Below are 27,814 nucleotides of genomic sequence, written 5' to 3'. Positions count from 1 at the left end.
AAAAAAAACTTTTCTGTGAAGCCAGGAGGAGTGCTCCCCTCAAATCCACAATCCTGACCTTACCTGAGGGCTGTTGTTTTTCCCAGCAGGGCGAGCTGTCCGTGTAGGCGCCGCTGACGCCCGTAGCTCGCCCCAATTTTTCAGATGAGGACCAATTTCTATCGATCCTCGGGCCACTTGGTTCGAGCACGCACTGTTGGTTACATAACTCTTTGGTCTTTGCTGCTGTTAATTTTAACCCAAGTTTATTTTTTTTACACACCCGTGTTTTCTTTAAATTCAGACTTTCCCTGGCTCTGTTCCCACTTAGCCCACTTACACACGCCACTCCCCCCTGGGTCTTACCGCTGTTACTGCGCTGTATCTTAAGAACGGTGCTGTCTCCTCTAGGGATAATTGGCTTTTGCCTTTGAGCGGGATACTTCCTGGTTGGTTGCACTTGGTTCAAAATCAAAGTGAAAGTGATCAATGGGGGTGGTTTAAACACTCAGATGTCATGGCACATACAGATAAGCAGCCGGTGGATATCCTTAGGTCCCTGAATTCAGATGAAGCTACTTTTGTTAAATTTGTTAATCGGACCCCGCGGACCGCAAGGCCTTGGTGGATCAATTTTAATGCACTTCCTCAGAATTATGATGACATTCGTCCAGGAGGAACCCTGGATATGCGCACGTATCGGAGTAAGTAGCTGGGCAGGAACCGTGCAGGAAGCAAATAGCCTTAAAATATAGTTGCACTAATGGTAAACATTTAACGGCCCTCTTCCTTCTTTAAAGCTCAGCGACGTTTCTATAGCTGTACTCGGGAAATTGGATAAGCCCCATACATCTTCCTGTAGACCTGAAACTGCTTCATTTAAAGGGGTACCGCAGCCGTGGTTTGCATTACATTTTAGTATATATGTGCAGAGATGAGACTTATCTGGGGCTAAAAATTATTTATTTCAATACTTTGAATAACTGATTTGAAAAGTCTGATTTTCAAAGTGTATTTTTGAAATAATCCAGTAATGTAATGGATAAAATGCTCATGTCATCGTTGGTCCAGTATTAACAGTGGAATATTTAAATCCTCACCTGACATTCAAACCCAGCTACCCTCATTGGATGAAATTTTCTTTGGATTGCTAGATTGAACACTGCACAGTAGATACTCCAATTGACATGTTAAATGACAGAACCAGCTCCATTCTCCAGAACTTCACCTTATCCTATCAGAGTATCATAGTAGGCACCGCACAGGAGGAGGCCATTCAGCCCATCGTGCCTGTGCCGGCTCTTTGAAAGAGCATCCAATTGGTCCCATTCTCTTGCTCTTTCCCCATAGCCCTGTAAATTTTTCCCTTCAAGTATTTATCCAATTCCCTTTTGAAAGTTGCTATTGAATCTGCTTCCACCACCCTTTCAGACAGTGAATCAGATCGTCACAACTTGCTGCGTAAAAAATGTTTCCTCATGTCGCCTCTGGCTCTTTTGCCGATCACCTTAAATCTGTGTTCTCTGATTACCGACCCTTTTGCCACTGGAAATAGTTTCTCGTTATTTTCTCTATTAAAACCGTTCATGATTTTGAACACCTCTAACAAATCTCCCCTTAACCTTCTCTGTTCTAAGGAGAACAACCCCAGCTTCTCCAGTCTCTCCACATAACTGAAGTCCCTCATCCCTGGCACCATTCTAGTAAATCTCTCTTGCACCCTCTCTCAGGCCTTGACATCCATCCTAAAGTGTGGTGCCCAGAATTGAACACAATACTCCAGCTGGAGCCTAGCCAGTATTTTATGAAGGTTTAGCATAACTTCCTTGCTTTTGTACTCTATGCCTCTGTTAATAAAGCCCAGGATTCCATAAGCTTTTCTAACAGCCTTCTTAACTTGTCCTGCCACCTTCAAAGATTTGTGTATGTGCATCCCCAGGTTTCTGTGGTCTTTCCCTCCCTTTAAAATTGTACCATTTACTATATATTGCCTCTCCTCATTCTTCCTACCAAAATGTATCACTTCACACTTCTCTGCTTTAAATTTCACCAGTCTGTATATGTCCCCCTGAAATCTATGTAGCAGTCTTGATAACAGCAATGGAGAAGGTCATGGCTTGGCCCCTATTGGCTGAATATGAAAGTGTGATGAAAGAACTTGAATGCTGTAAAATAATGCAATACCATTCCTATAATCCAGTGGAAATGATTATATAATGTGGTAAAGCTGCGATTGCTCTGAATTTTCCTTTTATATTACAGGGTGGATTCAGAGCATTGGCATTGACACTGAGGTCACAGGAGATGCTTAAGTTTGTGCATGTTGCTGTTCGAAAGTAGTAATTGAAAGTTTCTGACTGTGGCCTGTATGACCAGGATGATCAGAGAAGAATTGCGCCAACAAGTGCTTTCTTGTTTATGTCACAGCATTGCCTCCAGAAATGGCATTGTAATAAAAATGGCACATAAATAAAGTGGCCAAAGAGACTACCCCCTTCCCTCCCATCTTTAGTCTGTATTGATGCTTAGTTGGTAAATGCACAATGATAGCATCTCAAAGCTAGGGAGAGGAAGAGGAAGGAATGGCCAGAGTTCCGAATCCTGATCGTTGTCAAGTGACACTTGCTAGAAAGTGCATGCATGTGGATGTTGGTGACAGTAAGATTCAATTTGGCTGTGATGCCTCCATGAAAATAGCTCATTGACAATCACTGTCTAGGCACACACATAAAGAATGGCCATTTGGGTGAGGTACTGAATGCCAACCAGGCTAGTTATTCAACAATGGATTAGAGGCGGTTTCGTTGTGCTGATGTTGGAACCCAACTCTAACAAAGGCCAGTTGAACCCATTGTAAAATGTAGTGGTAACCGGGACATAGAGAAGATCAAATTTTTACTGAGGCAAAAATGGCAACCTACAGTTTTTGATTTTTATTTCTTATTATTTTACTGTAAGATCCTATGCAGATTTTATTAAGATGCTTTTATAATTCATATCTGTATTATAAATGTTATTTGCATTCAATCTTTTCTGTGCAGTTGTAAGCCTTTAGTCCTCCTTACAAATCAGAGCAGAAAAAAGGTTACTTGGTTAACTGAATATCAGCTAAGGCCCTGAGCAATAACATTACTGCTCAGTAACAAAATCCACATCAAGATATTATACATCAAAATGATTGTGTGAAAACAAGTTCACTGATAACCATTGAAGTTGAATTAATATTACTTATAACTTGGTAACTTAGCATTTTCTGCTTTAAAATATGACTTTTTACTGTTTTGATTCACTGTGCCAAGTATTAAAACATTGCCCGGTTGGGAATTAATCAGCCCAACATTCTTAATGTCTTTACTGTATTGAATGGAAGCATAAACACTTTTACAGCTGATTTGAATTGAAAAATAAAAATCGCTAATTTGAGATCTGGTCCTGTGAAGGATAGTGAATGCTGTAACAAAACTGCTGAAAACAAGGATCGTTTTTGATGGAGTTGAGTTGAGTTACAGTACAGTACAGACCTACCCTGTCATTAGAGAAAGTGCAGTAATCAAATAGTCATGCAGCTGTTTTTCTGTTATGCTGCAATATAAAGGAGGTGGATTGCACAACACCAGGAGCCTTGGATAACAGTGCAGAATCACTTCTGGAACAAAATTACTGTGTACTTATTATGGATGTATATGGAAATAACAACAGGTGCCATGTGAGGCTTCAGATGAGGACAAAATATTTCATCATTTGATGCCACGCTCATTTTATTTTTTCAGCACATCCTTGGGTTTTTCGAGATGCAAGTACTGGCGATGAATTGCTTATAAATAAGGAAGAAATTTATTTTCCAACATCTGCACAGTATGAGGAAGATGATCCTGTTTACATTCCTGTTTCCATCACAGTTCCAGGTAAATACAGCACACATAGGTTCAGACTTAGCTGAACTCACAGCTATCGCATATCACAATGCCACTGGCAATAAATCTGTAATTAGATCTTAGCCCCACTCTCAGCTACTGAAGCTTCTGCATTGTCTGGATATCTTGTTGATAGCCAAAACCTTGTTATTCTCTAACTTCTCCTTTGCAAATAGGGCTTTTCAAACCATTATAAGCTTCAAGGGAAATTCATTAATGAACTTTTTCTAGAGATTACATTGAAATATTTCTCCGTTATGTTAAAAATCTCCCAGGACTGTTTCCTGATAATTCGGTTAGTAAAGCAAGTGTAATTTCACCATGCAGATCATAAAATCCCAGCCTGTAATGCATTAGCTGGTCTCAGATGGGTGGCAGTAGAGGTACTTCCAATGGCGTCAATACCCTTGGTTAGGAAGAGGAAAATCAGCCAAAATTTCAACACCTCATCACTATCCAATAATTGCTTCAGGAGGGGAGGTAAATGGTTAAAAAAAAATCAATTACTGAAAATTTTCCTGGCCAGGCTCCAGGATCAGAATAAAAAATAATTTTAAAATATTCCTGGTTCACCCAATTCCTCAAGCCCCACTGCTGGCTGAAAAATATTCTCAGTCTGGCCCTGCTTTGGCTGTCCAGTTGACAGCAATTTGTCATGCAAAACCCCATAAAAAGTCTATGGGCAAATGAAAGTCTAATGAACGGCTGGTGCCAATTGTTTGCCACTCACAGCAAATTTCAGCTTATTAAATTGGGGATAGGATTTCCACGGAGGTTCTCCCGATTTCCTACCGTAACTTTGGTAGAAGATTGGTGGAAACCCTGGAGAACAGCATAAATGGCAGGGATGTGGAAAAATCCTATCAAGAGAAAGATCGCAAAAGATTCCTTTCACTCAACCTATAAATTTATTTGAAAAAATAACCTTTCTGCTAATTACTGGAGTCTAGCAACCAACAAATAGCCAGAAGCAAAACCTTTATTACTGTAAAAAGAATGATTTATGCCCTATCTAGTCCAGGACATTGAGGCCAAATATGGCAGGTCACCTTAGCCAAATAATGGAGAGTTAAGTCATCGCAAACTATGATTGAACCTGGGCCGAAAACATTAGCATATTTATTTCTTTCAGATGCTTACTGTGAATTTTCAGCATTTTCTGTTTTTATTTCAGCAATACAGCAGTTATTTGGCTTTAGTTAACTTAGTTGTTAGCCCTAGAATTTTTTCAGCACCCAAATCCTTATTTTGCACCTTTGGTTGATGATAAATAGCTTGACAATCTTGAATCTTTAAAACATTTTAAATCAATTCCCCTCACCCTAGTGTGTTTTAACAGATTTTTTTTCTTTTCAGTATATTCACTGAAGGATTGCTGTTTGCAACGTATTCGTAAGCAAGTAAAGTTGGAAGACTACACAAAGTTGGAACTACCAAAGTCATTGCACGGTGACCTCAAGAATTATCCACATCTGCTCAGGGAGATTGAAAATTTGAGCCTGCGCTACAGAAACAGTTAATAATTTAAAAATTGATTGTTCCTAATAGAAATGGCGCACTGATGCCAACATTTCATTCTGCCGTCTCCATCTTTAGGGTAAAGCTATCTTTATTCTCACCGTTACTCCTTTGTTAGTGTACCACCTGAAATTATGAGTTACTTCCTTTTGCTGGAGTTCCAAATTTCAAACAGTTTGCAGAATGATTTAAAATTTAATGGGCTGCTGAAAAGGGTTTCTCACATACACCCTAGGGAAAAGAAATGCCAAGCTCCAAATTTACAGTGTGGGATTTATTAGTGGAGGAAAGGAAAATGGTATAATCTGTCCCTATAAGATCCATAAAAGGTCTAATATTTTGATATGAGCATAAAAGTAGCTAATGTCTTTTGCTGCACAAAATAGCCTTTACTTTTCAAACCAGAACCAAAGTAACCTGCCTCTTCCACTATCAATGGTTCACACTGGAATTGAATAACCGTGAAAAATGTCAGAATAATCATGATGCTGTGCTTTTCTTTATGGCTCTGTATTGCCAGCAGATTATTAATTGATGACAACATGCATTTATTTTAAAAATGAATACGCTGACAAGCAGAACCAATAATTCTAATCTACTAAAAAAGAATTATCAGTCTCCTGAGAATTATAGGCCACAACAACGGCAGCATATGCTTTGCGACCTCACTTGCCATGCCTGGCTTCCTCAGACTTTCTGATCTGAGGGGGTCTCACGCACAAGATCCACTGCCAGCTTCTTCGAGCACCCCTGAAAAGAGACACTCTTCTGGTGCAGTGATATCAAAATGAGGTGAGAGGACCAGGAATGCCCACCTAATTTCTATGTCTGCTCTTACCCTGCGTCTGTTCTAGGCACCAGGCCCTACATATCCCAGAAATCACAATGTAAAGGAGGTGGAGACCTGATATAAGAAGTCCCCACTCCCTTTTTCTGTCCATAACACCTGGGAAATGAAGATTCCCTGGACACTAGGGAGAGCAATATCAGCCCACAGTGTTAGGGATAAATATTATTCCGACAAGGAATTGTCCATCCTCAATTCATGAAACAGTGGCTGAACAAAGCAATCTACATTTATTGATTGTTCTTGTCTCACAGATTGAATCAATTCTCTGTTCTTCATCGGAAGCAGGTATCATACTGTAAATATTTGTCAATGTCTTACTTTTTTGTCTCTCTTTTTCCAGATATGACTAGTCTTTCCCTGGGTTATCAACCATTTGTCTGAGAATTTAAGCCACTCTCAGTTTTTTTAAAGTGTTTATCATTTTGGATGCTATTAATGGCCTTCAATCATGGAGTGTGTTTCTTGGGTCTTTACAAAAATGTTATTTATCATTAAATGAGCTCAATGTAAATTTGATTTATTATCTCCCATATATGTTATCTGCTTTGTATTTTGTAAAGTCTACATTTCAACACTAATGCTAACAGCTGCATTGCACCACTGGCACCATGCCAGTGAAATGGCATTGGATTGGAGCATCCTTATACTTGCCTGTTACTCAGATTTCTGATGCTTGCATATCTTCAGTCTTCTTGAGATCACAATAATCTGTTTGACGCACACTTCACACAAACACACAAATTCTAATTACTGGCATGAAACTACCTCATCAACCACCCCTCCCTCCTCCCTCCTCCCCCCCCCCCCCCCACCAACCCACCTCAACCATCAAAACAGGGATAAATCCATAACGATAACTAACTTCAACAGACCTTATTTATCTTTTATCAGATTCAGCTATTTTATTGGAATTGGCACAAAGTGAATACATATCAGCCTTTTGTTTCTCAGAGATCTAATACAAGTGGTACACCGCTACACTGCACTGATGTACTACCAGTTTGGTGCTGGATTAATACTTGCATCCGATATGTGGGATATCATTGTAGCATTGTTAGAAAATGTGCATGGAGCACTTTTCTTGCTTTCTCTGCTTCACCTATGGAAAAGCAACGAAAACATGACAAATCATATCAGGACTGAGAAAGTAAGAATTGTAGCAAAGTGGAAAATGTTACAATTTTTTCGAATAAAGGGCAGCTATATTTGGGTTGATGGAAATATTCCAAACTTATTAAAATAAAATCAACTCATCGCACAGAATCCGCAGATGGAGATCTGTCAACATTGCAGCATATTGCAACAAAATAAATTCAACAGCTGTTTGAGCAGGATTCAGTGCATTTACACATTGATCAGCGTCTCAATGCCGCTGTAGCACACCGTTTCTCGCCCTTGGTGTGCCAATTCAGGAGCGAATCTCCCACTGGGAGCCTGCCCAAAATTATTTAAATTAGTTGACCCCAGAAAATTCACTGGGGTCAACACCAATATTGTGGGACAACCTGCCACATTTCTGGAGGTGGTGTGGCTGAAGCAAAAAATCCTAGCTCAGGTGCCTATACTTTTCAGGAGCTGACCAGTGATCAGTAGCCAAAATCAAGGCTCATTGCAAAGCCCCTGCTGCTTCTCCTCTTGAGGTTTCCTAACTTAGCAGCAAGAAGAGATTTAACCTGGGATTTTCCTGCTCTAGGACTCAATATCAAATTAGACGGTGCATTTACTCAGTAAACCAATCAGTGGGAGCCCCATTCCTATATCTAAAATAAATACACCCAACAGGATGCTGAAAAATATACCATCAAAGCAATACTTATAAAGACCAAAAAAGGTTTGAAAATGTGTCGGCTGCATTGAGTTCTTAATAATAGTCCCACATTTTCTCATGGCACAAACTTGCAAAGCTAAATATACAATAAATAGAACAGGAATTGTGTAAGCTTATAAACAGGTATGAAACCACAAATATCTTACAATTTTGATCTCTATCTGAAGACTAAAATATGAAAAAATTCTGCAGTTGAAATTGTAAACAGTAGTGTTTATTGTCACATTATACAATAGCAATAGATAAGATAACAATTGCGAAGAGTTTTAGACCTTTTTGTACTACATCACCTTTAATGTTTTCTAGTTTTTCTTCAATTGCCCATAAATATTGTACCATGGTGCATTTAACATTGGTCTTCAATTTATGGAAAATGCATTTAATACAACAATACATTAGAATTTGACCACAGGTAGTTAACCCACTTTTTAAAATGTTATTTACATATGGTAGGTTTTACAACATTGCACAAGATAAAAAATGTTTTTAAACATCTTAATTTAAGAATAAATTATAACGAAATGGTCATTACTGAATTACTTGGACTTATTCACTCTTTCCTGGTCCCACTCGGTTTACTTTTTCCAGACCTGTTTGCACTTTTGCTCATGTGGGGGAAATGGACTGTTGGGGTCCTCTCAGTTGGCCCATACAATCCCAAATTTCTTGCTGCTGCTGACTTTCTGGGAGGTTTAACACTAGGAAAAGGGCTGAATGTCTGCGTCTTCGCCGTGCTAGTTCTGTGCGCTTGATCTGAAATTCCTTTGTCAGAATCTGAAGAATCAGACGAGCTCCTTTGGCTTGGTGATGGACTGGATGGCTCAGCTGCTGTTGTGTCAGTCTGGCTTAAGTCCAGTGTTTTTAGCTGATGCTGAATCACAGTCACATTGTCATTAACATCCCTGTAAACTGGTTCAGAAGATTGCCCATCTGCTTGTGCCGATATTCGATCCTCAATGCTTTTGCTGTCAGTTTCTGTGCTTTCTGTAGAGCTAAGAGATGATTCTTCCACTGGTTTATTATTTCTTTCTTTAGTGATGTCACTCTGTTCCTCCATTAGCCCTATAGTATCACCATAGCTCAGCTGGTTCTTGGTCCTTGCTAGGTTTTTCCGGTGAACTCGAATGTGAGTGCGCCATGGTGAGTTGAGCTTTGATTTCATGTCTTCATGTGGGGCCTTTGATCCTGACACATGAAGAACAGCATTCCTGGTGATCCTGTTGGTAGTTCTCAGTTTCTTCCCTAGAAGTAAGTGATTCATCATTGGAGTTTGATTGATCTGTGAAGGCAGAAGAGTGGTGGCAGGTCCTTCACCTATGAGAACACACAATAAAAAACAAGCCACTGGTTAATAAATGTCGGACAGTCACAACCTCTGGCTGCAAAGCTCTGCCTTCACATTTCTCCTGAAATTTTCAGAATAAATCACAGCTAGGATACAAATTTCATACTGAACCTTCAAATAAAAAGGTTATGTACATAAATTACTGATTATACTATTAAGTTGTAACTTTGATTACATATTGTTTAAAAACATGAGCAGTATTCAGCACAAGTTGGCAGTTGTACTCAAGAGGTCACAAGTATGACAAAGAAAATTCACATTATTGCGGTGCTCTTTTGAGGTTGGGGCAGAGCATAGAGAACTTTGTTCCAAATCTAACTTGTGGAATATCTAACCTGGGTGTACTTGATGCTAACTGTAGATGGAAAATGCATTTTTTCTCATTCTTCTAACATTGACAACCATCAACTTGCCAACATAAAACCATTTGAAAAAAGGTATCACACATATAGGTTGATGAACAAATATGTATTTAAATATTGGGAGGCAAGTAATTTTGAACGTCTAATATTCCAAGCTGTTATTGGGTGCTCCAACAAACAATCAAACCCTTTTGTAATGAAAAAAGATTTTACTAGTGGAGGAGAGAGGAAAAGATGGTTAAACACACCACAGGGAAACAAAGTTATATTATTCCAAATTGTTTCGATGTTTAGGCCCTTAATATATTATTATAATATGAAGAAACAATGAAAGCAAATGAGAATCATAAAACACTAACTTCTTCCTAGCATTACTGGGACTGGGAACAGGTCTCAGTTAGTCTGAACAATGTTTGTACGCTAGGCAAGCTGGTCAGAAATCCTTCATACATGAGGATTGGGGTTTTGTATAATTGTCATGTTTCAGGACTTTTTGTCCATTTCTCCAGACAGAATTGGGAAAAAATACTTTTAACTTGAGTTTTAAAACAAAGTGGATTGGCATAGATTTAAAAAAGGCCACAGGCTGAAGGCATTTGCTGAATGTGTATTAAAACCAGACATTCATACTGTTACCCAGAAAGATTGGGAACAATAGGGGTGTTGTTATCCATCCTAGGGGCTACCAACAAACATTTGCACAGCAGAGATACGGAATGTCCCTTCCTGTTGCACTTTACATGAAGCTACTTTCAAAGGGAAGAGGAAAGGCAACAGGTTTGATTAGCAGCTATTCTTGCCAACCCCTGGATAGGTGAAGAGGTCAGGAACATGTTAGCAGTCTTCTTATGGGCTGTCTTCTCCTTCAAGTCGATGAGGACACAAAGTGTTTGCAAAGGGACATTGACAAATTAAGCGAATGGGCAAAAATTTGGCAGATGGAATATAATGTGGGAAAATGTGAAGTCATCCACTTTGGGAGGAAAAATAAAAAAGCAAAATATTATTTGAATGGAGAAATACTACAAAATGCTATGGTACAGAGGGATCTGGGTGTCCTCGTACACGAAACACAAAATGTCAACATACAGGTGCAGCAGGTAATCCGGAAGGCAAATGGAATATTGGCCTTTATTTCTAGGGGGATGGAGTATAAAAGCAGGGAAGTCATGCTACAACTGTACAGGGTGCTGGTGAGACCACACCTGGAGTACTGCGTACAGTTCTGGTGCCCTTATTTAAGGAAGGACATACTTGCATTGGAGGCAGTTCAGAGAAGGTTCACTAGGTTGATTCCGGGTATGGAAGGGTTGTCTTATGAGGGAAGATTGAACAGGTTGGGTCCATACTCATTGCAGTTTAGAAGAATGAGAGGTAATCTTATTGAAACATACAAGATTCTGAGGGGACACGATAGGGTAGATGCTGAGAGGATGTTACCCCTCATGGGGGAATCTAAAACTAGGGGGCATACTCTCACAATAAGGGGTCACCCATTTAAGATGGAAATGAGGAGGAATTTCTTCTCCCAAAGCTGTGGAGGCTGAGACATTGAATACATTCAAGGCTGAGTTAGACAAATTTTTGATCAGCGAGGGAGTCAAATGATATGGGGAAAGAGCGGGAAAGTGGAGTTGAGGTAAAAATCAGATCAGCCATGATCTCATTAAATGGCGGAGCAGGCTTGAGGGACCGAATGGCCTACTCCTGCTCCTATCTCTTATGGTCTTATTATGGTCTTAGAAAGAATGCGAAAATGTGAGAAGCAGGTATGTTTACCATGACATGCAGAAACACCCAAATGTCAGCCAAAATGGGTGATGGCAGGTGCATACATCAAGCAGTTGCATTATATAGGAGGCTACTTGTGCACTGAATACACATGAATTACAAAGTGAATTAAGGATGAGTGAGGAAACAATTCCAGGTGAAGAGGAGGTGTAAAGGGCACCCTGTTGTCTCATGAGCATAAATGGTAAGCATTTAAAGTAAGAGAGTGTGAGAAGAGGTAATTATTAAGTGGCAGGCTTTGTACAGTGCATTAATGGAAGGCTCAGTGTTTCTCTTACCTTGCCTGACATTGTAAGGTCATTAAACTTCTTCCTATACTGTTTCTATATGCATGGAACAGTGAAGTTGGTATTGACAGATGTGGGAACCTGTTCCCATTTCCCTGATCAGCTCTCTTTGGGGGCCTGTATTTGTCTGTGCCAAAGATGGCCACCCTTTTTCGGAAGTGCTTCTGATTCCTAGAGCTCACCCACAATATTTTAATGCAGCTGATCCTGGAAACTAGGGTGGGGTCAGCACCGAGTATGTTGGGCAGGCCGTACTTCCAGTTGGGCTCAATCTCAATTGGAAAATGTGAGGAGATGTTCACGAAGTATCAGTTTAAAAAAGATATACAGGCATTTAGAAAATAAGATTTTCATGGTTATTGTATTAATTAGTTTGTACAAAGTAGCCAGTGCAGAAGGCATTTTCTCCCTCTGCCTGAGAAGAGTGGGCAAGTGAGTTTCTCCTAGGCCACTGCAAATGGTGCTTTGTAATCAGCTGTCAGGAAGTATGGGCATGTCCTGCATCAGCTTGCTGCCTTGACCATTCCTTCCTTTCTGTGGGGGGAGAAACTTTTATTTGGTGTTTCTCATGGTCCAATAATGATCAGCAACCCACACCCTGTGCAGCATCTAACCCCGGAGAGCTTGTGCTAACACAAGGCTGCAAAAAATGAAAATATGGTTCATTTCCCAGCATGGACATCACATTAATAACCACAAATGTTCACCAAAAAGAAAATGCTATCAAAATAAAAAATTAGGTGGTTGAACTTATTTAAACACTAACATTGTGAGTGAGTAGGCTTGAGTCACATCGAATCTACAACACAGAAACAGGCCATTCGGCCCAACTGGTCTATGCCGGCGTTTATATCCCACACGAGCCTCCTCCCTCCCTGCTTCATCTAACCCTATCAGCATACCCTTCTATTCCTTTCTACTTCATGTGCTTATCTAGCTTCCCCTTAAATGCGTCTATGCTATTTGCCTCAACTACTTCTTGTGGTAGCGCATTCCACATTCTAACCACTCTGGGTAAAAAAGTTTCTCCTGAATTCCCTATTGGATTTGTTAGTGACTATCCTTTATTTATGACCTCTAGTTTTGGACTCCCTCACAAGTGAAAACATTTTCTCTATGTCTATCCCATCAAAACCTTTCAATATCTTAAAGACCTCTATCAGGTCACCCCTCAGCCTTCTCTTTTCTAGAGTAAAGAGCTCCAATCTGTTCAGCCTTTCCTGATAAGTATATCCTCTCAGCTCTGGTATCATCGTTGTGAATCTATTTTGCATCCACTCCAATGCCTCTATTTCTTTTTTATAATATGGAGACCAGAACTGTGCACAGTTATCCAAGTGTGGTCTAACCAAGGTTTTATATAAGTTTAACATAACTTTTCTGCTTTTCAATTCCTCCTTATTCTTCCTACCAAAATGAAAATTATCTGTATTGAAATTCATTTGCCAATTACATGCCCATTCTGCAAGTTTATTAATATCTTTTAGCATTTTGACGTATTCTTCCTTTGTATTAACTACACCCCCCAATTTGGTATGGTCTGCAAATTATGAAATTGTACTTCTGATTTCCAAGTCCAAATCGTTAATAAAAATTATGAACAACAGTGGTCCCAGCACCTATCTCTGTGGAACACCACTTCCCAACTTTTGCCAATCTGAGTAGCTACCCTTAACCCCTTCTCTCTGTTTCCTGTTTTGTAGCCAACTTGCTATCCATTCTGCTACCTGTCCCAACTCCACATGTTCTGACCTTAGTCATGAGTCTACAATGCGGTATCTTATCAAAGGCCTTTTGAAAATCCAAATATATTACATCTACTGCATTGCCCTTGTCTACTCTTTCTGTTACTTCTTCAAAGAATTCAATAAGGTTGTTCGAGCATGACTTTCCCTTCTGAAATCCGTGCTGACTACTCTATTATATTTTCATTTTCTGGATGTTTTTCTATCATATCTTTGAGTAAAGGTTCCATTATCTTTCCTACCACTGACGTTAAGCTAACTGGTCTATAGTTCCCTGGACTTGTTCTATCCCGCTTTATAAATATAGGAACAACATTAGCTGTCTGCCAGTCCTCTGGCACTATTCCCTTTTCTAATGAATTTTTATAGATATGTAATAGTGCCTCTGCTATCTCTTCCCTAACTTCTTTTAATATTCGCGGATGCAATCCATCCGGACCAAGGGTTTTATCCTCTCTAAGTTTGATTAGTTTATCAATTATCTCCCCCCTTTCTATCTTAAATGTTTTTATATCTTTTTAAATCTCTTCTTCTAACGTCACCACCACCACCACCCCCCCAACCTTGTTAGTCTCCCTAATAAATACTGAGGCAAAGTAACTATTCAATATTTCTTCCATTTTGCTGTCATTACCTGTGAGTTAATCTTGTACATCCCTTCATGGCCCTATCACTATCCTGATTTTTCTTGTGTTATTTATGTGTCTGTTGAATACTTTACTATTTCTTTTTATATTCCTTGATAATTTAATCTTGTAGTTCCTCTTTGCTTTCCTAATTTTTTAAAAACTTTTTTCCTAACCTCTTTGTATTCCCTTTTGTCATCCTCTCTTTAATGTATATTTACTTAGAGTATGCTTTTTTCTTTAGTTTCAATTTTACCATTATCTCTTTATTCATCCATGGTGTTTCAATATTGGCTAGTTTGTTCTTGTTTTTTTTTTTAAGAGGAATATATTTCTTCTGAACTCTATTGATCACCGTTTTAAATATTTCCCCTGCTGTCCTCTCTCTTTTTCTGTCAATTTTTTTTCCAGTTTAACTTCCCTAGTTCTGTTCTCATCCCCATAAAATTAGCTTTTTTCCCAATCTATTACTTTGGTCTTTGTCTTACTTATGTCTTTCTCAATCATTATTTTAAACCTTATTATGGTATGATTGCTATTGCCTAGATGTTCATCTATGCTTACTTCTCTTATCTGCTTTGGTTCATTTCCCATTATTAGATCCAGCAGTGATTCCTCTCTTGTTGGGCTTCTCACCCTTTCTTACCCATACTAGGTAAGAAAGGAGCCCTGTACATACTGTAAAAACTCAATTCCCTTTTTTCCTTTCCCTACCTCTTCTTGCCAGTTTATTTGGGGGTAGTTGAAATCTCCCATGATTATTATTTGATGTTTTTTACTCATTTCATATATTTGCCTATATATTTCATCCTCTGCTTCCCTTCCACTATCAGGTGGCCTGTAGAATATGCCTATTAACATGATCGATCCCTTCTTATCCTTTGTCTCAATCCATATGGATTCTGTTTCTATCCTAATGTTACTTATGTCCCTTTTTTCTAATGCCATTATGTTGTCTCTAATTAGTATAACTATCCTACCTTCCCTTCTTCCTCCCTTTCCTTTCTAAATGCATTATATTCTGCAAGATTTAATTGCCAGTCCTGCTCTTTATGTAGCCATTTTTCAGTTATCCCTACTACATCTGGCTCCTCATTATGAATTAATGCCTCCAGTTCCCCCATTTTGTTTCGGATGCTATGCACATTGCTGTACAGGCAATTTAATTTGTGTTTAATAATTGTTCCCCTCAATTTATTTTTAAAAGTCATTTTGTACTGATGCTCTATAACTGTATAACTATATTTGTTTCCTGACCGTTTTTGTTACCCTTATTCCTTACTTTGGTCTGACCTTTACTCTCACCTCCTATTCCTTTTATCTTCAGACTTATGTATTTTCACCAGATCCCTCCTCTGACTTACTAGTTTAAAGTCCTATCCACAGCCCTATTTATCCTTTCCACTAGGACACTGGTCCCATTCCAGTTCATGTGGAGATCATCCCAGTGGTACAGCTCCTTTCTCTCCCAGTACTGGTGCCAGTGTCCCAGTGAAGGTTCACTAATTGCTGTGAGTTGCTCCAATAAAGAAATAAATCGTTATATAATGAAAATAGACATTTTACTGAAAGAGGAGGAAGAGGGAGACAGTGGATAAATGCACCACAAGGAAAGAAAAAGTAAGTTTACATCAAGGTGTTAGTGCAGTTACCTCAATATATATCTATAAAATGAAGAAACAATGAAATAAAAATAAAATCATAAAACACTAACTTCTTCCAATAGCATTATTCAGCTGGTCCCTGGGATCTGGGATGATCCCAGGATTAATTTCATCTTCTGTTCCTAATAAAAGAAACACAAAATTTAAAAACTGGACAAAATGCGTTATTCTGAACAGTGTTTGTATTGTTGGTAAGCTGACCAGAAATCCTCCATACATTATTGCTCTGCAAATATCTTGTTCCAAATGCCACCTTGTCTTTTTAAACTGATTATTTTGTGTATGGTGTTTTGCACTCAGACTTTGTCTTTGCCAATATTCACTCTCTCTTTCTTAAAGGCACCCACCCCTGATGGAGCAAGTTCCACAGTATGTGTAGCTTTCCAGTACTTTATCCAAATCACCAGTCTTCAGCGGGAGCCCAGGCCATGAGTGTCAGCAAGCAATAGATAATGGAAGGCATTGTAGTCGAGCTCAAACCCATTCTCACCCAGTTTCCACATATATGCATTTTCCTACAGGCAGAGTCACTGGATAGCAATCAGAAGGGGGAACTCTGGTTGATTTTTTCTTCCTATTTAATTGGCGCTATGGCTAATAGCATCATTCCACTGGCACATTGGTGGGGATCAATTAACCCATCACTGGCTGGGATTGAACCTGTGGTCTTCTGGTCTATAGGGTCTATTGTGGTGCTTTTGTCCACTAGGCCACTGGGGGAGTTTCACTGTACATTTTACCATGGTTGTCTTCAGTCACTTATGTTAATGACAGAACAAGAGGCATTTGAATCATTATATGCTTTAATGTGGGGAGATGATCTCAAAAGTATCAGTTTAAAAAGACAAGCAGGCATTTGGAAAATGTTGCTTAGAACCAGTTGCTAATTTCCTGACCGCTAATTTCCTGACCTAAGCTATCTGCTGTTAAAGTGGCCTCAGTACCCAGTGACACTAGCAAGACAGCAACATAAATAAATGAAACCTGTGTCTAGGATAGGCGGTCTTAGACTGTGAAACTGACTGCAACAGAAGCCTGTGGAAAACTAATAGTTTGAAACTATGCTGATACCTTCCACAACCACTGTTGTCCTGCAAAGGCAGCGGATGGTTCTAACCCCTTTCACTACTACGAACAGTTACTGCCACCGTCATACACGACAACCGAGAAAACTGGCAAAAGCTGACCAACAGCTTCAAAAAATCTGACAACTTAAAAACAGCACGGATATTAAAACAAGTAATTACTTGTGATTTTAAACTTATGCAGTTGGTATACCCAACTTTCCTTCAATTGTATTGGAGGGAGAAAAAAAACACAAGTACATGGAAGTCTGAAAGGGAAGTCGAAACGTTGAAGGCAACATTTTTTGAATTTTTACATTACAAATGAGGCATCCTGGTTCATTTTAAGCATTTTTATACTTCACAATGAATAGATTTTTAAACTGAAAAAAAGAAAAACCATCACGATCACCAACCTCAAGACCACACTCTGATATCCAACCTCCTACTGTCCCAGTTCACAATGGTACTCTACTTCTCCAGACCCAATTTACAGAGACTCTATACCCCATCCAACTCCCCACCATTTCACAGAGACACTCGCTTCTCTTCCAAACCCCTAGTTCATAATGGAACTGTTCGAGTAAATAGTGTTTGAGTGGCGAACAGAGACACTCAGTCTATGTATATTAAATAGGTTTCAGTAGGCGTGTCCAAGTATAAGGAAAGGTAACATAAAAAGACCATGCTTTGCTGTTAGTCTGTAGTACAATACTGAAGGTGATGTATCTGCTGTACCCAGAGACAGACTGGAATTAAAGAATGCATATCTACGTCTGATTGTACTCTGCTTCTTCAACTGCTCTCCACATCGACAAGCATAAGCCAAAAGACGAACTCACTCTTTGACAAACAATTATTTTTGGCATTTAAGACGACTCTCATACACGTATTCTTTAACAGCTCCCAAAATGCTAACTGTCAGCATACAATACTGACGTTATAGTCCATATGTGGCAACTGTGTGTATAGCCATTGATCTCAGTCACCATCAGGGTTTATTGCTGTTAAGTTTACATAAAATCACATAGAATCTACAGCAAAAAACAGGACATTTGGTCCAACTGATCTATGCTGGTGTTTATACTCCACATGAGCCTCATGTCATTCTAATTACTTCTTCCCGCCCTGCCACCAAAATCCCTATATTCTCTTCTCTCTAGTGTATGTATCAAGCCTCCCCTTAAATAAGTCAATGTTATCCACTTCAATCACTCAATGCAGCAGTGAGTTCCACAATATCACCACCCTCTGTCGAAATAAATTCCCCCTAAATTCTTTATTTGATCCATTAGGAGCTATCTTATATTTAGGCCCCTCTCTTCTGGACACTTTCACCATGTCAAACTCCTTCATAATTTTAAATGCTGTTAGGTCTCCCATTATCCTTCTCTTTGCCAGAGGAATGAGGCCAGCCTGCTCAATCTTTCTCAATAGTGGCATCCTCAAGAATGTTAGCAGAACTGAAAGTCTTTTCTGCACTTTCTCCAGTGCTTCAATATTCTTTTTGTAGTACGGAGACCAGAACTACACACATTACTCCAAGTGTGGTCTAACCAAGGCTCTTTTACACTCTCCATCCCCTTCTTCCCTTTCACTCCCTCTCCATGCCAGTTTATTTGGGGGGGTAGTTGAAATTCCCTATGATTCTGATTTCTTTGGCTTTACTCATTTCATAGATTTGCCTACATATTTCATCCTTCCTTGCCGGCTTCTGAACAGGTGGAAATCCACTCAGTGCTATTTTGTTGCTTAAATTCACAAATTATGTCAATGCCATAAATGAAACTAAGGCATTAAAGGCCCCACTGGGATTTGAACCATATTGAAGCTTCAAGGTCAGCTTTCTTCTGGTGACACCGTTGTCGATTCATGAGTGTCATAACCTGGCATCTGCACATGCTCAGCAAGGCACATGCGCTGATGTCATTTGAGTTATGTTGCTACCAAAATCTGCTGATAACCAGTTAGCCACTTAAACATCATCTTGGGTTCAGTCCCAAAGTTATTACCACAAATATCAATAATAGCTAGCTTAGCAAAGTGGTCAGTAAGAAATAAGAATCAGAAATAAGGAAACAAGAGGCGTGGAACCAACACAACAATGTCAGAATGCAATTATTGGCTGTAACTGTACCCTTTAGGAGACAGAAGAGTCACAAAACTAGCCTCAATCCCTTCTAACACCACAATGAATGATAGGCCAATGTGTAGATTGATATCAACCAATTTCTTAGCTCAAGATTTTCCTAATTTGTTAAGTGATAGTCACAAATACAACTTCTGCATTTGAAACGCAAGCAATGTGACTATTTATTGAAAAATCAGCAGTCTTATTTCGGTAATTTCCCTTTCACCAACGAAAAGCATGTAAATAATTTACCGATATAAAATCCAGATAGATGAGTGTCCCATTAGAAAGTGAATGTCTGTCGACATCCTGTAAATAATTCTGGAAAGGCAGCTGCGGTTCTGAATGATACTTTACCTGCTTTGATGAAGATGAGGTGGGCCTGCTGTTGCTGCTGCCTCTTCTTTATCCTAACATACTGTCGCTTCAGTGCATTGATGTCGGTTGTCATACGTTCCATCATCATGCTGTTAAAAACGGAGTGGTGCTCACTACGGCTGGCATCAATAGCCCCGGGGCTGAGCTCAGCTATGTTGCTTGATTTCAGGATCTGTTCATCCTGCTGATCTAGAGAAATCGCAACCAGAAAATTGAACAATTTAAATTTCTGCATTAAGTATCGTATTATTTCTCTCATTATATACACATGCAGGCTCAACACAAGGAAAACTACAGATTTCATCAGCAATAAGCTACATTTATGGCACCTGGCAATGTTCCATAGAGATGGAAGATAAAATTAATATGATAACAAACACAATGGGGCAGAACTTGCTCCCAAAATAACGGAGGTGCTCAACAGTGCTCTCAGTTTTTAATGGCGAATCGAAGGGGCAAGTTCCCAAGTTTGTACATGCGCAATAAAATGCGGAAATCGTGAACTTGCACCTATTAGTCCGCCGGCGATTTGACAGCTTTGAATTAAAGGACCATCGCACGTTGCAATCAGAGAAATCATTAAGAGATCGCAAACTTGCTCATCTGCCCAGCTGGAAGAGCAGGCTCGTGGGGCCAAATGGCCTACTCCTGCTCTTAATTCGTATGTTTGTATGTTGAAAGTAACTAACTACGCCACCAAACAGGTACGCTTAAAAAAACAGATCTAAACTAAGTTTTAAAAGCGTGGTTAGTCTTAATGACTACTAAACAACTAAAATTAAATTTTAAAAATGTGGTGTCTCATATTACTCCTTATTTTAATAGCTTTTGGTCATTAAAAAGTTAAAAATTAAAAAATTAGAAATCATAGAAATTTATGGCACAGAAGGAGGCCATTCAGCCCATTGTGTCTGTGCGGTTGAAAGAGAGCCTTCCAACCTAATCCCACTTTCCAGCTCTTGGTCCATAGCCTTGCTGGTTACGGCACTTCAAGTGCATATCTAAGTACTCTTTAAATACGATGAGGGTTTCTGCCTTTCAGGCATCGAGTTCCAGACTCCTTCCATCCTCTTGGTGAAACATTTCTCCTCAACTCCCCTCTAATCCTTCTACCAATTACTTTAAATCTATGCCCCCTGGTTATTGACCTCTCTGCTAGGGGAAATAGGTCCTTCCTATCCACTCTATCTAGGCCCCTCATAATTTTATATACCACAATTAAATCTCCACTCAGCCTCCTTTGTTCCAAAGAAAACAACCCCAACCTATCCAATCTTTCCTCATAGCTAAAATTCTCCAGTCCTGGCAACATCCTTGTAAATCTCCTCTGTACCCTCTCTAGTGCAATCACATCTTTCCTGTAATGACTAAATCTGTACGCAGTACTCTAGCTGTGGCCTATCTAGTGTTTTATACAGTTCTAGCATAACCTCCCTGCTCTTATATATTCAATGCCATGGCTAATAATGGAAAATATCCCGTATGCCTTCTTAACCACCTTATTTACTTGTCCTGCTACCATCAGGGATCTGTGGACATGCACTACAAGGTCCCTCTGTTCCTCTACACTTCTCAGTATCCTACCATGTACTGTATATTCCCTTCCCTTGTTTGCCCTCCCCAAATGCATTACCTCACACTTCTCTGGATTGAATAACATTTACCACTTTTCTGTCCACCAGTCCACTGATATCTTTCTGCAGTCTACAGCTTTCTTCCTCACAATCAACCACACAACCAACTTTTGTATCATCTGCAAACTTCTTAATCATGCCCCCTACATTTAAGTCTAAATCATTGATATATACCATAAAAAGCAAGGGACCTAGCACTGAGCCCTGTGGACCCCAGTCACCCATTACCTTTTGCTTCCTGCCACTGAGCCAATTCTGGATCCAACTTGCCACTTTCCCTTGGATCCCATGGGCTTTTACTTTTCTGACCAGTCTGCCACGTGGGACCTTGTCAAAATCCTTGCTAAAATCCATGTAGACTACATTAAGCGCACTTCCTTTATTGACCCTCCTTGTTACCTCCTCAAAAAATTCAATCAAGTTAGTCAGACATGACTTTCCCTTAACAAATCCATGCTGACTGTTCTTAATTAATCCGTGCCTTTCTAAATGACAATTAATACTGTCTCTCAGAATTTTTTCCAATAATTTGCCCACCACCGAGGTTAGGCTGAATGGCCTGTAATTACTCGGTCTATCCCTTTCTCCCTTTTTAAACAACGATAGAACTTTAGCAGTCCTCCTGTAGCCAGAGAGGATTGGAAAATTATTAAATTGAATCATAATTGATTTAATTATGAAATTAAATTCTTTATTTTTCCATTCTGTCTCTTTAATTTAATTCAATTATTTCTTTGACTTTTTATAAAAAAGATTTAACATTTTTATTTACAATGACATCCAGAATACTAACTTTAAATGAATGAAGTCTGCTTGCCTGCTTGAGCAATGCAGCCTGAATCTGTGGGCGGGACTTTTCTTCCTGACAGATTTTGTGGGCGTGTCTTCTATTCTCACAGACTGTTCTGTGCGCGTCAACTCACGCTGTTCAGAGGCTGGGTTGATAGCGCACAATTTTTTAAAAGATCAAAATCAAGCAAGTCAATGCCACAGAGCCCGTAGTAAGGACATTTGTTAATTTAATTTGCAGGAGCTGCGGCGAGCGCTGCCTCGCCAGTCTGCGTGAATTCTGGCCCGATATTACCGCAAAAGTACTGTAAAATCTGGAGTACAAATTGCACATTTATGCAAGCCAGTACTGGTGAGAAAGCTGGGTTAACAAACATTATTCTATTTTATATGGACACAAAAACGAATCCTATGCATGAAATAGCAGATGGTTTTATTAACACAAGTTTAAGCAGTCCAGCTTTTACAAATCTCCTAGTTGTTTCGAAATTTCAAACTCAATACAGTGTATTCACCCTGCAAAAACAATGGCATCAAATTTTTGCTGTACAATGTATTAGACTATTGTTCGACATGGTGATTAAAAACAATAGAACACATACACTGGGAATTCCCTCGGGACTTCTGCTCCACTGCAGTAACTTTGGCGGAAGTTCGGCAGAGATCCTGTTCACATGCCCTGGCATACCTACCTGACAATGACTGTTGGGAACTGTCATCACAGAGTTTGGATCAGCAGAGACCTGGGCCAGAAATTTCCTCAGAGCTGCTTTCACTCCACTGCCAGGAGTGTGACAGAAACTTTGTTTACACGCCTTAATGGGGTTTCTGCACTGCTTCCGGCGAAGTTACGGCAGTGGAGTGGGAGCCGCTCCGAGGGAATTTATGGCTACTGATGCAAAGTTATGTTCATCTGCTGCAAGGACACCTGCAGTGATCATGCAGCATAGCGTTAACACATCTGGGCCTGGATTTTAACTCCGACCCGTGGAGAGCTGGGGGAGGGGAGAGCATTTCCAGACGGGAAACCCGGAAGTACAGGTTTACCGGACGTCCTTACAATTTTGATGTAAGACCGCCTCTCAAATTTTTTCTGCAGGTTTCCCGCACGACAGCCAGACAGATTGACAGGCTGGCTGCCTGTCGGGCAGGAAAACAGCCAGGGAGCAGACGCCAGCAGGTAAATCAGACAGCAGGAGCTTGGGGCTGGACATCGAGGAGGGGGGAGTTCAGTCATCGGGGGGAGGAGGCATCGGAGACATGGGGGGGGGGGGGGGAAGTCTCGGAGACATGGGGCATGATTTTGACCCGGACCTGGGAAGTCAGCCATGGCGGGAGGGATTGCGGGTATCCACGATCGTTGGGGTCAGGATCGGAGATTGGGGAGGGTTCCGCGATCATTGGGGGAGGGTTGGGCGGGGGGGGTGGGGGGTCGCTGCAGGCAGGATTGTTGGGCCTGGGGGAAGCACTCCTGCTCTTCCGGGCCCACAACCTGTGCAGGAAAAGCACTTACCTGCAGTTTCGGGCCTTCTCACCTCCTTTGTCATGGCGTGAAAGAGAAGGCCGGGAATCCCGGCCCCCAGGGGTTGAAATTGCAATACCTGAAAAAAAATGGAGGCCCGCAATCTTGAAAGGTTTTAGTCACCAACCCACCTCCTGGGAGCGGGTTGGTTGCCCGTCCCTTGTCCCGCCCCGGTGAAAACCAGAAATAGGCGGGTTGGAGTCGGGTCTGAGATTGATGCAATTTTCAAAGACCCCCTGCCCCCAACCAACCTGTTTGTCACTGATAAAATTCTGTCCATGGGGAGGGGCAACGTCAGAGACATGCGAGGGGGGGGGGGGTCCGTCAGAGACATGCGGTGGGGGGGGGGGGGCCCGTCAGAGACATGCGAGGGGGGGGGGTCCGTCAGAGACATGCGGGGGCCCGTCAGAGACATGCGGGGGGGGGGGGGGGCCCGTCAGAGACATGCGGGGGGGGGGCCGTCAGAGACATGCGGTGGGGGGGGGGGGGGGGCATGGATAGATCTGGGGGGGGGGGGGGGGAAAAAGACATGGAGGGATGGGGACGGCCAATTACGTGTGTGGGATCGCACCAGGTAAACTTGTTGGGCCTGGCAGAAACACGCCTGCTCCTCCTGGCCCAAAGGCAGTGCAATAAAGACTTTCATCTGTTGATCTGGCCCTTTTCGCCTCCTCTTACGTGGCAAGAATCAGAAGGCCTGGGAATCCCAGCCCTCAAAAAAGCTATTAAAATGGAGGCATGCAGCCTCCTTAAAACATTTTACTGACCGACCCGCCTCCGTTAAAACCTCCGTTAAGTGGGCGGGTTGAGGCGGGTTTTACATTTTTACAATTTTCACCTTCCCACCTGCCCCCAAATTACCCTCTAGTGTCACTAACAGTCAGCTGCAGTCTTAAAAATGGGTCCACTGCCTTGAAAGTATCCAGTAATGGTCATCTATGGGGATGAGAATGATGTGCGAGAAGGGTTGCCCCCTCACAAATACCTCATGTAGCACCACCTCCACTTCAGCAGGCATCAATGAAAGGGTCAGGTGCTGGTCTGTCTTGTCACTTGCCTGCAAACTCATGTCTCCTTTCCCTTCATTTTTGATTGTTACTTTTAAGTCCCTTTTCTCTTTAGCCTTGGCAGAAGCTATTACTGGGTTGAGATGTCGTTTGGAGTTTTCCAAAGGCATTCAGAATTTTTGGCATTCTATTGTATCACTCCCCTTTAATTGTCCCCATCCCTTTAAATTTCACTTCCATCAAGAGTCCCTGAGGTCAGATGGACATTTAACCACCACATGGTTAGACACTCCAGAAGTGTCTCTGTGGACCACTTAGATGCACATCAGAAGTCTCATGGACCATAAGTAAAGTTCAACTTCATGTTCCATTAATTTACATGTAACACAAGCTGATATAATAGATCTTGATGTTTTGATTTGGGCTTTATCCACTAGTGAGACAACACAGTGATAAGTACAAGCTTGTCCAAACTTCCAGGGGCATGAAATTCAAACCAGCAGGAAGTTAAAATGGAAATAGAACTGAATTGCCTGAGCTAGATTACTGGAGATCATAGGCTATTGTTTGGACAACCCAGTTGTACTTCACAAAAACAAATGTAACTGAAGAATGTTTCAGGTACCTGGGGAAACTTGCAGTAGAATTTAAAAAAAAACATGTGTGCACAGAGGTATTTATTGTACTTCTATGCATAAATATTCTTAAAAGAGATAGGTGTACCTAACACCAAAATCTCCAAACTGGACCACATTAGGCCATTGGCTCAATTCAGGTCCCTTTAGATTTTGGCTGCACTCAGTTAGCTAGCTCATATTTTCCGCAGCAACAGTTCTTGTTGCTGTTAGTTTTGGAAAGTCAGTCAGAAAATGTAACCATTAAGCTCTGCTCCCTTGCCAGGAGCATAGTGATAATACGTTTGCCATGAGCCACCTAGTGGTGAATAATTAAATGCTTATACCACCAACAGCAACATGTCAGCAGCAAATGTTCAGGAGCTTAGACTTTTTTTTGTATTATTCGTTCATGGGATGTGGACGTTGCTGGTGAGGCCAGCATTTATTGCCCATCCCTAATTGCCCTTGAGAAGGTGGTGGTGAGCCGCCTTCTTGAACCGCTGCAGTCCGTGTGGTGACGGTTCTCCCACAGTGCTGTTAGGAAGGGAGTTCCAGGATTTTGACCCAGCGACGATGAAGGAGCGGCGATATATTTCCAAGTCAGGATGGTGTGTGACTTGGAGGGGAACGTGCAGGTGGTGTTGTTCTCATGTGCCTGCTGCCCTTGTCCTTCTAGGTGGTAGAGGTCGCGGGTTTGGGAGGTGCTGTCGAAGAAGCCTTGGCGAGTTGCTGCAGTGCATCCTGTAGATGGTATACACTGCAGCCACAGTGCGCCGGTGGTGAAGGGAGTGAATGTTTAGGGTGGTGGACGGGATACCAATCAAGCGGGCTGCTTTGTCCTGGATGATGTCGAGCTTCTTGAGTGTTGTTGGAGCTGCACTCATCCAGGCAAGTGGAGAGTATTCCATCACACTCCTGACTTGTGCCTTGTAGATGGTGGAAAGGCTTTGGGGAGTCAGGAGGTGAGTCACTCGCCGCAGAAAACCCAGCCTCTGACCTGCTCTTGTAGCCACAGTATTTATATGGCTTAGAGTTATGGAAGATTAGAGCTACAAATACCAAAAACAGAATCCCTACTGAACATTGCCACTTTGGGATGTGCTAATAAAATCCTTTTAGCTTTTAAAAGAAAAGTAAAGGTTACTTTAGATATTACCTTTAACTTGCTTCTGATACTTCTGCAGTTCTGGTACTAGAAGACTGAATGGTCCTAGACAGCCGACTGCAGAAGCTATTACGTCTTCATCATCCAAATCAATCTCTTCGTCACTGTCTTTTGTTTTACTGAGATTTCTGTAATAAATGTTGGGGAGGGAAGGAAAATACAATTTTTAAAAAATAAGCATTATTCAAAAATGCCACAATCTCAAATGGTACAAAAATGGGGCAGAACAGAACATTAAAAAAATCCTTAAAGCACATCACCTGTTATGCTAACCGAAAAGCTCCTAGCGCAGCTGTGATGCTATATTTCAAGATCGCTTTCATTTCTGATTGACTTCTAACTTATAAGACTATAATCTGTGGTTTTTCAAAGTTATACTGGTTAGAGGAGAGAAACTTCGCAAAGACTCAGAAAACTGAATTTACCTCAGATCTATGACATCGAAAGCAAATTTAACCTCCAGCATGTAAGAGACAAGCTGGAAGCCACATAGTGTATGTGCTGACTTTCAATGAGGGGTCGGGGCAGTAGAAGTAGCATATTCAGCCAACCTCAAGAAGAACTTAACGGTATGTTATCAAGGTTATCAAAGGTCACAAAACAATCTTTTACAGTTTAAATATTTACAACAGTCAATAATCAATCTACCGTATCACCAAGCGTTAGGTAGCTGTCAGACTAAACTTTATCTATATGTCCTGCACACAAATGTTATTACAATTATTTGGATAATGAAAATTTCCCTTACTGTTGTGATTCAGACGACTTCACAGGGGCTGGGAATGGATTGATATTGTAAGTGTATTTCTCTCTCAGTTCAGCCAGTTGCGGAAAGGGGAATGGTGCCATTGAATAAAGAGTCTGTAACAGAAAGAATGAAACAAGGGGCACTTTAGACCCTTAAACTATGCAATTTAACAGGTTAGCATACTTCAGATTAGAAATTCCTCTTTTTTTTTGGTACAAATAGTTGTACATTCTTTAAATGCTTGATGCATATATTTGGGAACATCAGTGGTGGGATGAAAATAAAGAGATTCCCTCCCCCCAGTGGAGTCTTCATCTTTCTTCTAAGACAGCATCCTCCACACTGCTGGAGTGACACTCTCCCAGTCATGTTCTGGTCCTGGTGGATTCTTGCCTTTTATGATGGTAGCAGTAAAGGATGCATTCCACCAATGAGCAAAACTTAATCTGGTAACAGACTTGCCCAATGTCTTAGGATCATGGGATACAAAAATTTGATTTGATTTTGAGGTCCTTGGTTCTATGGTGTAATGAGCACCTAAGGCAAGTTGTATCACGGCCAGACAGTGCCACTGCACAAATAATTCACATGAATCTTTCCTTTAAGATGAATCTGTTCAATACCCTGAGATCCAGTTTTCTTGGAAAGTTTTCATGAGGTAACACAAATATAAACTTCCCCTTTTTGGTTTCGTTGAACTTGCTTGATGGTACAAGTTAATAGAAGGATGTCTGTCTTGGTTAACAGTATGTGTTTCAGCCATGGATCTTCATCAAAATCGGACCAGACCACTCCACTGGGGAATGAGAGTCGAATCAAAGATGCGGGGATAACTGTAGCTGACAGTCCC

At 40.8% G+C, this 27,814-nt stretch overlaps 2 protein-coding genes and 1 long non-coding RNA gene across 4 annotated transcripts in view; 1 reads left to right on the top strand and 2 right to left on the bottom strand.

The window, feature by feature from the left end:
- LOC137334964 (uncharacterized) overlaps positions 1-816 on the bottom strand; it is a 34,318-nt gene extending 33,502 nt beyond the window's left edge. The window contains exon 1 of the long non-coding RNA XR_010966282.1: positions 64-816. This is a non-coding gene — a long non-coding RNA (uncharacterized lncRNA). The remainder of the gene's footprint in view (positions 1-63) is intronic.
- vhll (von Hippel-Lindau tumor suppressor like) lies at positions 362-6,756 on the top strand. The gene is made up of 3 exons (XM_068000056.1): positions 362-683; positions 3,750-3,884; positions 5,250-6,756. The coding sequence occupies exons 1-3, from the start codon at positions 497-499 to the stop codon at positions 5,411-5,413; spliced, it is 486 nt and encodes a 161-aa protein (XP_067856157.1). The 5' UTR covers positions 362-496; the 3' UTR covers positions 5,414-6,756.
- Positions 6,757-8,287: 1,531 nt separating this feature from the next.
- tbc1d30 (TBC1 domain family, member 30) overlaps positions 8,288-27,814 on the bottom strand; it is an 84,943-nt gene continuing 65,416 nt past the window's right edge. The window contains exons 10-14 of one of the 2 annotated variants that reach the window (XM_067999473.1): positions 26,965-27,077; positions 26,208-26,344; positions 19,462-19,671; positions 15,960-16,031; positions 8,288-9,403 (exon numbers count right to left, since the gene is read on the bottom strand). In XM_067999473.1, the coding sequence (XP_067855574.1) occupies positions 8,640-9,403; positions 15,960-16,031; positions 19,462-19,671; positions 26,208-26,344; positions 26,965-27,077 (1,296 nt within the window). In that variant the 3' untranslated portion in view covers positions 8,288-8,639. The remainder of the gene's footprint in view (positions 9,404-15,959; positions 16,032-19,461; positions 19,672-26,207; positions 26,345-26,964; positions 27,078-27,814) is intronic. The other variant, XM_067999474.1, reaches the window with a different exon arrangement.

Source organism: Heptranchias perlo, chromosome 18 (assembly GCF_035084215.1).
Source record: "Heptranchias perlo isolate sHepPer1 chromosome 18, sHepPer1.hap1, whole genome shotgun sequence".
Taxonomy (NCBI): domain Eukaryota; kingdom Metazoa; phylum Chordata; class Chondrichthyes; order Hexanchiformes; family Hexanchidae; genus Heptranchias; species Heptranchias perlo.
This window is presented reverse-complemented; position numbering and strand designations above follow the sequence as displayed.

Bases quoted from the DNA above. Each gene is read 5' to 3' on its own strand.
- vhll (XM_068000056.1), top strand. From the start codon at position 497: ATGGCACATACAGATAAGCAGCCGGTGGATATCCTTAGGTCCCTGAAT. The intron at 684-3,749 runs GTAAGTAGCTGG...TTATTTTTTCAG, and splicing joins GGATATGCGCACGTATCGGA to CACATCCTTGGGTTTTTCGA. The intron at 3,885-5,249 runs GTAAATACAGCA...TTTTCTTTTCAG, and splicing joins TGTTTCCATCACAGTTCCAG to TATATTCACTGAAGGATTGC.